Below are 12,427 nucleotides of genomic sequence, written 5' to 3' on the forward strand. Positions count from 1 at the left end.
TTTTGAGAGGTTTGTAGTTAGCATATTTCCATGACTGCCTAGGGTGTGTTTGTTCCTGTTGTGGTCTTCAGGTGGATGGTTGGATTTAATTATACCTGGTTTGGAGTTCTGATCATGGGAGCTGGCAGTGGGTGAATCCACTCCGATCTCTCTTTCAGTTCTCTGATGTGTCATGCAATTGCTTTTCAATTTAGTGTAAGGTTGACTGCCTTTTCTCCTGACTGTTGGAGGGCGGATTCTTTGCTAAATTTCCCTTTGTCCTTTGAGACACTCCTGATTGCAGGTATTTGTCAAAACTCCACTGCACTCGTCTGAGGCACGGCAACGAGGTGAGGCATCACTCTCACAGAGTTTCTGCCGTCTTGAGTACTTTCTTTGCCTTTGCAGGTTTCTGTAAATGCTATTAGTAACTTTTTGGGGGTACGTCTGTGTCTGCATTTTCGGAGGAGGATGCGAGGCCTACTTATTCCAACATTGCATGGTTGGCTGATCGGACAGGAGCGATTTTTATTTGGGAATCCTCCTGGACTTCTTTTAACCTGTCCACTTTGTCCGTTTCCTCTTTCCTCTCTAAATTTTTGCCTACCCCGTGCCTGTCTGTCCCCTTTCGTTCTCAGCAGTGTTTCCTTTCAATTCTCCAGCCCTCAGCTGGAGCATCCGCCAAATGGCGGTATAGGACTTAGGGGTGCAGATTTAACTGCAGGTTGAGTTTTCCACTACCTGGTGAACCACTGGCCACTCTTTGCCCTCAAATCTGTGAGGAGAACTCCATTTCCTCATCAGTACCTCAGTCGTTAAATCGTAGCAATCAGGGACACCCTCTCCTTTAATTTCATTCTGTGCTCGCCTGTGCTAGCTCTCTCAGAACTGGGTCAGCTCGGTAAGCCTCAGCGAGGGAAAATCTATTTAAATCATTCCCTGGGTCTTCGAACTTTCCAAAGAAAGTCTCAGACAGAAAGACCTCATGGTCATCTGTCTGAAATTCCAATTCAACCTCCTCTGTGGGAGCTGGTTTGGTGTGGGCCCGATTAATTACACATTCAGTGGAAATGCAGGGCACCGTCACCTGCCACTGCCCTGTATCCCTGACCTCCTCCAGTCCCTCTTTCACCACTGGAGAAGCTACCAGCTATGCCCCACCAGATCATTACCTAGGAGCGAGTCAACCCTATCCAGAGGAAAACTAGGGACAATCCCTACAGTCACCAGTCCCAAAGCTAGGTCGCACTCCACGTTCACTCGGTGTAAAGATACATGCATAAACTGCCCTCCAATCCGATTCACCACCATTCTGGTATTTACTGCACTCTCTGTGGGAAAGGTCAGGCCTTTTCCCAGCAAAAGGAATCTGGTGGTCCCTGGGTCCCTTAGTATTACTATCGGCTTGCTTGTTCCACTCGACTCTATGGGTTTACCCACCCTTCAGACACAAAATCCTGATAACCTTCATGGATCCTATTAAATTTTCCTGCACCACTAATTCAGTTAAAGCCACAGCTTGCTCAACTTATCAGGGTCCCTTCTCCATCGCTGAGCGGGTGTGTCATGATTAATCCTACACTCTTTCGTCGTAGTTTCCAGCAGTCAGCTCTTAGATGACTTGCTTTATTACATTGGAAGCACACGGGTCTCCGGGTCTCACTCCTGCTTACAGTACTGCCATTTATGGTCGGAGGATGGCCCCCTGTGTGTCCTGCTTTTCCTTCTCTTCCAAGATTTCTTGGGCTGCTATCGCCTTCCCATCCTTTGTCCTTGTCCGAATTGTGGGGATGATTGGGAGCTGTTTTCCCCTGGGGAACCGACTTGTATGTTACAGCAAACTCATCAACAAGAACGGTGGCTTGCCTTACTATATATGTACTTTTAATCATCCACATAGGTATTTATGGAGAGGGGGAGAAAGTTTTTTTAAATTCCTCGAGCAAAGTTACCTCTCTGAGGTTTTCATAGCTGGGCTGCACTTTAATATCCTTCAACCACTGGCGAAAAGCCAGCTGCTGACCTCTCTCGAACTACAAGTAAATTTGATCAATCTGCTGCCTGAGGGTTCAGAACTTCTGGCAGTATGCTTCCGGAACTAGCTCATATGCCTCGAGCATTGTTTGTCAGTTCTTAATTTGACCAACTCTCATCTGGCAACAAGGAATAAATCTCATGGGCTTTTACAGTTAACTTACTTTGCAACAGAAGAGACCAACTCTCAGCCAACCATTTTAACTGCATTGCACGTTTTTCAAAGGATACAAAAACTGCTTCACGTCTCCCTCACTGAAATTTGGTATCAGTTGCGAAAATGTTAAAACTTCAGTACACAGCCCTGCAGCACTTCTATTTCCCATTGTTTAACTGGGGTTACTCTGTAGCCTCCTAGTGAACTCAAGCTGACTCAGCTCCTTTCCTCCCTTACCTTCTGGAAGGTTCTTTCTCACTCTCCGTCTTCTAATTCAAGTTTCCTCTGTTCCAGTTGTATCTTTGCGAGCACTGCCCTGTTGGAGTCTATTTCTACACAGATTCTGGGGACAGATGATTGGCCACTAGTCTTAGGTTCTGGACTTCCTATCCTTGGCAGAGAAAGTGATCCCACACTGTTCTGCCGTATGTTCCACCTCCTCCATACATAGACAGTGCCTTTAAGTTATCCCAAACGAGTTCATCCTGGCATAGGTCGTGGATACGTTAGTAATTCTAGCCACACAACAAAAAGAAAACCTGTACTGAAATATGTTATCTTTTAAAGTGGGATCAATTTGACATCCCACTTCCAATCTCACGTTTGTTTTTGGGCACAGTCTCGGATGCTAGCACCTAAATTTCTGTTACGACCAGGTGGGCAAAGGGTCTCAGGCTCCCCTCTCGGCCCTTTGCTGGTTTAGCCTGAATAGTGTTTAACTTTTAAAAGACAGTGTCTATGGCTTCAGCTCAGCGAGTCCTTGCTACTGCTCTCGTATAGCAATTGTTATTGAATCCACCAGACAGGTTTTCTCAGATTTTAACAAGAATGGTGTAACTTTAATAACCTTAAAACTCTAATTTGGTTAAAACTGCTAAAAATACGTGACACGACCACGCTAACATGCATAAGCAACAAACACTCACACAGGGTGGTGCAGTGATCAGCAGCACAGCCTCACAGTTCCAGTGACCAGCGTTCAGTTCTGGGCACTGCCTGGACGGAGTTTTCAAGTTCTCCCTGTGACTGTGTGGCTTTTTGCCGGGTGTTCCAGTTTCCTCCCACAGACAAAGCTTTGGAGAATGATAGGTAAATCGGCCGTTGTGAATTGCCGCTAGTGTCGGTAGGTGGGAGGAGAATTGAGGGAAGGCAGGGATGTATTAGCATGTGGGATTAGTATAAATGGGTGGTTGTTGGTTGGCACAGACTCGGTGGGCCGAAGGGCCAGTTTCAGTGCTGTATCTCCATAAATCGAGACAGAAAAGGAAAAAGAATTAAAGGGGAAATGTCAGAAGTAGTAGATGGAATTCCTTGCATTCTTTGGGGGGTGGGGCGTTTGCTGTGAAGTCTGTGATTAAAGGTAAGTCTTGCAATTCTCGTTGGGGCCCAGTGCACACTTTCGAACTTGTTTCACTGGTACCAGAAGGCTGCAGGGGTCTTCTGTCTTTTGGCTTAAGTTACTTCCCTGAGTCCCTGGAACTTTGTGTGACAGACAGATGCACTCTGCCAGAAATTGTACTTTGATGCACAATTAAATCAATTCCCAGGTTGGCCAGCAGGTTAGTCATGTGACTAGCTCTTTGTATGAGACCACATCGCCTGTGAGTTATGCTAACTCTTCAAAGATTGCCAGACACAGTCAGTGGGGAAGGGGGAGGGGGAGGTTGGGGGTGGGGGGCGTGGAGTGGAATGCTCGTTCTTATGCAGACAACGACTCTCAATGACTTTTGAGCATCACGATTGATAAAACTCATCTATCTTATTAAATCAGGGAGCATTGCTATTGTCTCTCCAGGCAAGTGTCTCTCAGAATGCAAGTGTGCAACCATGTATTCGACAGTACTCTGTGGTCTTTTTAAAACAAGTTATGTTCAAGGTCCAGTCACAGTTAAAATATGTTTCATATGACGAAATTAAAATGCTTCCATTTGGCAGGTGTGGTTTCCATCACAACGTACATGAATTAACTAAATAAAAGAAGGTTACACAGGGATGGCAGGGCAAGTGATGTGCAACAACTACAGCATATGGGAATTTGTGGAGAGCATTGTGATCCTAGACAACCATGTCTGCAGTGAGTGTTTGCATTTCGAGCAAATTCAGCTCAGGACAGTTGCCAGACTACATGAGGTCACTCAAGTGGGGAATCAATATGGAGCACAAAAATCATGCTGACACTCCACTGCAGTACTGAAGGGGTGCTGCCCTGTCAGATGTGCCATCTTTCAGATGAGACTTTTAACCGAGGACCCTCTGCCATCTCAAGTGGTAGCAAAAAAAAACACGGCACTATTTCGAAGAAAAGCAGTGCAGTTATCTGCGGTGTCAATGCAAATATTTATCTCTCAATAAACATCACCAAAGCAGAGATTCTGTCACTAACAAATTGCCTTTTGTGGGAGCTTGATGTGCGCAAATTGGCTGTCGTGTTTCCTACATTCTAAGAGTAACTGCACGCCGTAAAATATTTCATTGCCTGTAAAGCAATGGTCGTGAAATTCTGCATATAAATATAAGGCTCTTTTCTTCGTGTTCAGAGACAGTTCAGTCAGGGGTTAGATACTACATTCTGCAGCTGCGCCCGGACGTTCTGAAGGTTATTTTGCCTGCCCAGTGCTAGAGTTCAGCTCATTTACTCATGGCTGGAAAAGAACTTGGAGTGGAAGGGGAAGAATCTAGTCGTCAAACCTCATATAAGAACCAACGGCATAGGTAGTACTAGGAATGACGTTGACAACTAATGCACTGGGGAACAAAATTACAGCCATTTGCTACATTGGGTTTGATAACCATTCCTGAGGGCGGGATGTGTGCAGTTAAATTTTCAATTAATCACAATAATACATGGTTTATGAAGTTACATGTAATCGTTTAATTGAAGGTGATAAATGTTGTTATAGCGTATGTGTTAGTATGTTGTATATATTCATTTAAATTTATGTTTGTGCTAATATTTATGTCATCACAGGAAGTGATGCAATATCACGTGATTCAGTTCTCCTCCATTGTCTATTAACACATGGATGCCAACGAAATAGCAAGTCTCCACTAAAGTTCTGTGCTCAAAACGTTTTGTCTATCTCTTTAGCTTCAGTTATATTAGTCTAGAAAGAGATAACACAAGATGGTGAGACTGGGAGTGTCGATGGCATTGATCACAGCTGAAAACCGCAGTTCAATCAGAAGCCCGAGCTGAAGCGCTGCCAATCGATCACAGCTAAAACACCATGAGAGCAAAGGTGTGAGTAGTGATTTAAAGCAATTTGTGTGCACTCTCGATTCTGTCCCGAGTCAGCAAGAAAATTACTGCTTGTTTCAGCTCAGCATCGTGTTTTGCCGTGGATCCCTTCCTACCATCGCCACATTTGCGTGCCATTAGCTTTTCCTGACGACAGGGGCCCAACCGCCTGCTTGCTCACAATTTCCTGTTTCATTAACACAGATGAGGGTGTGGCTCCCGATCAGCTCTGTTGATATCGCAGCTTGCTGCAGCTTTTAAAGCAAGGTTTCTTCTCCAGTATCTGAGAAGAGTAAAAGACTTAGACAACAGCAGTCAGATTTCTAGAGATGGATTGATGTTCCAGGCAAATTCAAAATCCTTCAGCATTGGTTTGAACAATGCTTCTGAGAACATGAGGTTGTAGATGCAGAGATGCAGGCGACAGAATCACCATCGCCATAGGAAACAATGTCTGTGCTGGCTCATTACCTGTGGTTTATCTGATGCTGACCATAAGGATCCAGAAAAGCTATGGAAAACGTCAGGAAGTCAGCTTAATCAATTTCAGAGTACACCACCTGGAACTCATGCTATATGGATAAAAATCCAATGAAAGATCAGATACAGTTGTTTACCGATGAACAGAGAAAGCTGGAGAATGCAACTTAACTGATGCTGAAACCTGGGAACGATTTATGGAATTAATTGTCATCTCCATTTCTATTGAGGCATTCCAAAAAGACCTCTTGGGAAAGTCAAAGAGACACAGTGTGGAGATTATGTTACAGGATGAACGCAGATGCAAAGCAATTATTGCAGGGAGACAGTGCTTGCGAGTCCTCGCGTCCAAAACTTGTGTTGGTATCATATCCAAGGCATTCAGGCAGAACACGGTATACAGTAACTGTGGACTCTCTTACCAACCGTGACGATGACCAGCATATGCAGACACATGCAAGGCATGCTGCCATGCTGCCAAACTTTGCAGAAGGCCCAGCAGCAGGAATGCAGGGGGAAGCCAGATCGTGCAGCACCCATACCGCCTAACTGCACGACCCGGAAGCAAAGGGAGGTGATACATGTCCAGGCAACGCCAAGAACATATACCCATCTACGAAATGGAGGAATGCCACCTCCAAATGGATGTGGTTGCTCGAGGTGAAAACATGACAGGTGAACAGGTATTCGTCGGGACTTCATGCTCTCAAAACTGTGAGGTGGAATTTTGTCTGCTGGGGGCCAGTGATCCTGTGATTCTGAGTTTGATTGGTACACAGCGGGTACCAATGCTGAGAAATACCTGGGTAACAGTCTGACAGCGGCCCCATGTTCTGAACTCTCTGGTGATGACGGTTTTCTGATCTCTGTATGCAGGTGAATTGGTGTCCTGTTCGAATCATGTTGCAGACTCAGTTGGGAGGTGCCCCAACCCCCGAGGTCCTGCCCTTCCCCTGAGTTCCTGTACCACCTCCTCCGATTTCCTACCCCTACCACCTCCACACCCTTCCGGCTAGTTCCTTCTCCCCTCGTCCAACCATGCATGCCCCTCCCCAGAGCTACTGTACCAATCACCCCATTCCCCAGAGTTATGTGCCCTTTCACAAGCTCCTGCTCCCCTTCCTCTCCGATGCCCATTTGCCACTCTTTCAGAGCTCCTGCCCGCAAAGCCACCCATGCATCTGTCCTTCTCTACCGAGTTCCAGACCACCTTCCGCGAGCCCATGTGCACCACACCCCCGAGCTTCGATCCTCCTTGCCCGAGCGTATACACCCTTCCTCCCAAGCTGCAGTCAGCCTCCCCCTGAGCTGCTACCCCATTGCTCATGTTGCGTGACCTCCGTGGGTCACAAATTGCACATGAAGGAGTTACACCACCAAGCCACACCGTGGTGCAGTGGTTAGCGCTACAGCCTCACAGCTCCAGCGAGCCGGGTTCCATTCTGGGTGCTGCCTGTGTGGAGTTTGCAAGATCTCCCTGTGTCTGCGTGGGTTTCCTCCGGGTGCTCTGGTTTCCTCCCACATGCCAAAGACTTGCAGGTTGATAGGTGAATTGACCATTATAAATTGCCCCTGGTATAGGTAGGTGGTAGGGAAATGTGGGGATGTGGTAGGAATATGGAATTAGTGTAAGATTAGTATAAATGATGGTCGGCACAGTCTCGTTGGGCCGAAGAGCCTGTTTCAGTGCTGTATCTCTAAATAAATAAAAGCCCACAGGAAGGGCAGCAAGTTTTACAAGGCGGCCTCCCCACGCGGCGTAGGCCCAACGCCACTTGTAACATCACAACAGCAGCTGGAAGAGGCCCTTAATAGGGCATGAATAGGCCATTTAAGGGCCTGCATTGGCATCTGGGTTGGAACACCATCATCGGCCTATCGGGTTCCGGGGATGATCCCTGGGTGAGGGCGAGGTGAATGGCCCTCTGCAGAGCCGACCTGCTGCCCCGGCCACCGTCGCAATACAACATGCCCCGCCGCCACTGCCCCACCCATTCATTAATATAAATACTTATGCATATTTATACAAAGGATTATGAAGGTTTAAAAAGGTATTGTACAATGCCATAAAGGAGTATAAAGTGCTCTAAAGGGTTATAAAATATTATAAAGTAATATAGAGAGCTATGAAGTATTACAAGGTATTATAGGTGATTATCAAGAGTTGTAAATTATCATAGATTCACACAAACACAGAAGGAGACCATTCGGCCCTTCGTGTCTGCACCGGCTCTCCGAAAGAGTAATTCACTCAGTTCTATTCCCCTGCCTTCTCCCGGAACCCTGCATATTCTTCCTTTTCATATCGCAGTCTACTTCCCTTTTGAATGCTGTAACTGAACCTACCTCTACCACATTCCCTGCCAGTGAATTGCAGACCTTCGCCAGACATTGCATGATAAAACGTTTTTCCTTATGTCTCTTTTGCTTCTCTTACCAAATATTTTAAATCTCTGTCCTCTCGTTCTCCATCCTTTCATGAGTGGGAACAGTATCTTTCTATCAGATTTGTCCAGGCCCATGAGTTTTCACTATCTCTATCAAATCACCTCTCATCTTTCCATTCACCAAGGAAACAGTGCAGTGCAGTGGTTAGCACTGCAGCTGCACAGCTCCAGTGACCCGCGTTCGCTTCTGGGTACTGCCTGTGCAGAGTTTCCTGTGGGTTGCTGCCAGGTACTCCGGGTTCATCCCACAGCCAAAGGCTTGCAGGTTGTTAGGTGAATTGGCCATTGTAAATTGCCGCAAGTGTAGGTAGGGAACATGAGATCAGTGTAGGATTAGCGTGAATGGGTGGTTGTTGGTCAGTGCAGACTCGGTGGGCCAAAGGGCTCGTTTCAGTGCTGTATCACTCTATGATTCTAAAACACGTCCCTCTTCTTCAATATACCTAGTAACTGAAGTTTCCCGTTCTTGTGAATGTTTTTTCACCTCTCTCCAATGCGCTCACATCTTTTCTGAAGTGCAGCGCCAAGAACTGGACGCACTACTCCAGCTGAGGCCGAACTGGTGTCTTATGTAAGTTCAACATAACATCGTTGCATTTGTACTCTATGCCCCTATTAATAAATCCCAGGACACTGCATGCTTTATTAACCAGTGTTATCCTGTCCTGCCACCTTCAATAACACCCAGGTCCCTCTGTTCCTGCACCCCCTTGAGGATTGTACCCTTGATTGTATATTGTCTCTCCATGTCCTTCTTTCCAAAATGAATCACTTCACATTTCTCTGCATTGAACTTCAGCTGCCACTTGTCTGCCCAACTCTCCAATCTATTTATATTTTGCTGTATTCTCTGACAGTCCCCTTCACTATCTGCTATTCCATCAATCTTAGTGTCGTCTGCAAACTTGCTAATCAGACCACCTATACTTTCCTCCAAATCATTTATGTATATCAAAAACAACAGTGGTCCCAGTACGGATCCCTGTGGAACACCACTGGTCACATGACTCCATTTTGAGAAACTCCCTTCCACTGCTACTTTCTGTCTCCTGTTGCCCAGCCAGTTCTTTATCCATCTAGCTAGTACACCCTGGATCCCATGCGACTTCACTTTCTCCATCAGCCTACCATGGGGAACCTTGTCAAACGCCTTACTGAAGTCAATGTATATGACATCTACAGCCCTTCCCTCATCAATCAACTTTGTCACTTCCTCAAACAGAATCCCTTACAAAGGATTCTCAAGCATTATAATGTGTTAAAATGATTATGCAGAATTCGTACCGAAGCTTCACGCCATCTTCTCACTCCCTGCTGTTGTAGTTGTTGTTTTTGTCCTCCTGGTCTCGATGAACTTCGCACGTGGGCAGGGCCGCTGCCGTGGCATTTTGCTGGACTCTCTGCTCCAATGCGTAAGCGCATTGGCATACGTCAGACTATGCCCATTGTCCACTGTCTCTTCAACATGGGGAACAGGCCACGCCCCCGCTCCCACGCCTACATAGGAACATGCCCACCCACACTTCCGTCCCCTTGGGGAACTGTTCCCTTCTCGACTGCCCCCGTCTCCATGGGGTACAAGCCATGCTCCCACTCACCCGTCAGCATGGGGAACAGGCCATGCACGCACTCGGCCGTCAGCATGGGGAACAGGCCATACACCCACTCCCTGTAGCCCTGGGGAACCGGCCCTGCCTCAACTCCTTCTCACCATGCGGAATACGGTCCCGGCGCAACTCCTCCGTCACCATGGGAAACAGGCCAGGTTCCTACTCCCCCGTCACCATGGAGAACAGGCCCGGCAACCACTCCCTTCACCAGAGCAGCAGGCCCCACCCCCACTCGGTGACCAGTGCAAAAGGCCCTTCCTGTATCTGATGTAACGAGTCAGTGATTCTCTTTCTTTCATCATTTAATTAATTTAACAATTGGTGTAAAGGGATATTTCAGCACATTTTTCAACTGCTCTCTGAACTGAGTCTGGGTCACAGCATAAATCGCAGTGTTTGTACAGCAACTCAAGAGCTGCAGCGTGAAGCCCACTTCCATCACGAAAACTGGTAGATATACAGGCACAGAACCCAAAACCCATATTCGATACCATATCGAAAATAACATAAACACTGCCCATAATAATATGAAATTGGCCGAAATAACTAACAGTAAAATAATGGATTTCCTTGTGCTCTGCATCTCTGGGTATTTGACACTCTCCTCACGGCTATGCATCCGGAGCCTCCTGTGCCCTCTGCTGCTAACTAAAATGTGCCTGACGGTGAAAGCATTGAGCAGCAGAATCATCACAAATGCAACCCCGGGAGTTATAATGTGATGGAGGAACTCGATTGTTTCCCACACCAGAGAACTCGAAACATCTGCAGTTACCTTACAAAACCACGGTGTGTTCCCCTGCCGATACCAACCTGTTAGTATAACATACCAGATGATGTTCTTTAAAGAGCTTATCACTGTCACTGTTCCTAGAACCACAGCCGCCATTTTCTCAGTGCAGTATTTACTTTTCAGCTTCTGGCTACAAATGGCCACAAACCGATCAAAGGTGAAACAGACGGCGAACCAGACAGAACAGTCGGTGGATGCAAACAGCAGGATGGCGTGGATATTACACACGGGGATGTACCGCACAAAATAAAACTGTTCCTGATAAACAATCGGAATATGCCTCAATATCAGGTCAAGTATAATGACCAGTAGATCCGCTTCTGCCATGGCCACCAGGTAGCGAGTGACACATTTGGAGAGTCCACATTTTCCCTTTGATAGGATCACAATCGTCAGCAAGTTAACTGTGAGCAAGAGAAATAAACAGGGAAATTATACACCAGGCTGGGAGCACATTTATCAGTTTGATTGAGGACTTACTGAGATTTAGAAATGCTACTTTTTTAATTTATGCAGCATTGAAACAGGCCCTCCGTCCCACTGAGTCTGTACCGACCAACATCCACCCATTTATACAAATCATATATTAATCCCATATTCCCTACCACATCCCCACCATTCCCCTACCACCTACCTACACTAGGGGCAATTTGCAATGGCTAATTTACCTATCAACCTGCAAGACATTGGCTGTGGGAGGAAACCAGAGCACCCGGCAGAAACCCACGCAGTTACAGGGAGAACTTGCAAACTCCGCACAGGCAGTACCCAGAACTAAACCGGGTCGTTGGAGCTGTGAGGCTGCGGTGCTAACCACTGCGCCACTGTGCCACCCAGTAGGCCCTGTTTTCCTGAATCGTGTGACATATTGAAACGATTCGTCATGATAGAACAAAGGGAATAGTCTGCGATATCTTGAAAGGCAGGAGAGATTAAACGACAAATAGATGAAACTGAAATTGTTGAACTCAATGTTGATCATAATCCTTCACTGCATCCTTTCTCTGCCCAGTTTAAAAACGGTTCCATTTGGAAGCACGCCCAGGTCTGAAAAATTGTCACGACCTCAAACATTAACCACGTTTCTCTCCAGACAGATGCTGACAGACCTGCTGATTCTTTCCAGAATGCTCTATTTTTATTTCAGATTTTCAGCATCTGCAGTACTTTGCTCTTGTATAGAAAGTTAAATGATGGACTGACTGAGAGATTCCCGCACCTGTGACAAGCAGCACGGAATTCAATTATTTCAGAAGGAAATGACTGAAAATTCAATGCAATAAGTAATCCCAAGCGTCACCAAGTTACCTCCACACAAGGGAAATTTTACATCAGTATGGGAGTAAAAACAATAGTTAGAAGGAGTACATTTGTTACCACATTCAGTAACATTCTAATTATTCTACCTGTAACAGACCTTCTGCTGGAGACATGTGCTGAATTCAGTGGAGCTGGCAGATTTTTGTCAGCCTTGGCTATTTGCAGCATACTTTGTTCAATGCAGCGGTACTCCAGGAATTAACTGCTCTGTGCCGTGGCGCCTGTCCATTTTAGGAAGGGATTCCGCCTCGCAAAGCTGCCAAAAAATCAGAGGGCCAGCATTTCATCCGTATCGGCAATGCCACCAGGAGTGGGGTCCGCTGCTGATTTTCCCTGGGAGCAGGACCGTCGCTGGAGCTCCGCACCCTA

At 46.5% G+C, this 12,427-nt stretch overlaps 1 protein-coding gene across 1 annotated transcript; it reads right to left on the minus strand.

Annotated features, from left to right (window-relative positions):
* Positions 1-10,243: 10,243 nt before the first annotated feature.
* LOC137382953 (probable G-protein coupled receptor 139) lies at positions 10,244-12,226 on the minus strand. The gene is made up of 2 exons (XM_068055528.1): positions 12,145-12,226; positions 10,244-11,142 (listed from the first exon to the last, which is right to left on the minus strand). Exons 1-2 carry the CDS (start codon positions 12,224-12,226, stop codon positions 10,244-10,246), a joined length of 981 nt encoding a protein of 326 aa, XP_067911629.1.
* Positions 12,227-12,427: the final 201 nt, after the last annotated feature.

Source organism: Heterodontus francisci, chromosome 23 (genome assembly GCF_036365525.1).
Source record: "Heterodontus francisci isolate sHetFra1 chromosome 23, sHetFra1.hap1, whole genome shotgun sequence".
Classification (NCBI taxonomy): domain Eukaryota; kingdom Metazoa; phylum Chordata; class Chondrichthyes; order Heterodontiformes; family Heterodontidae; genus Heterodontus; species Heterodontus francisci.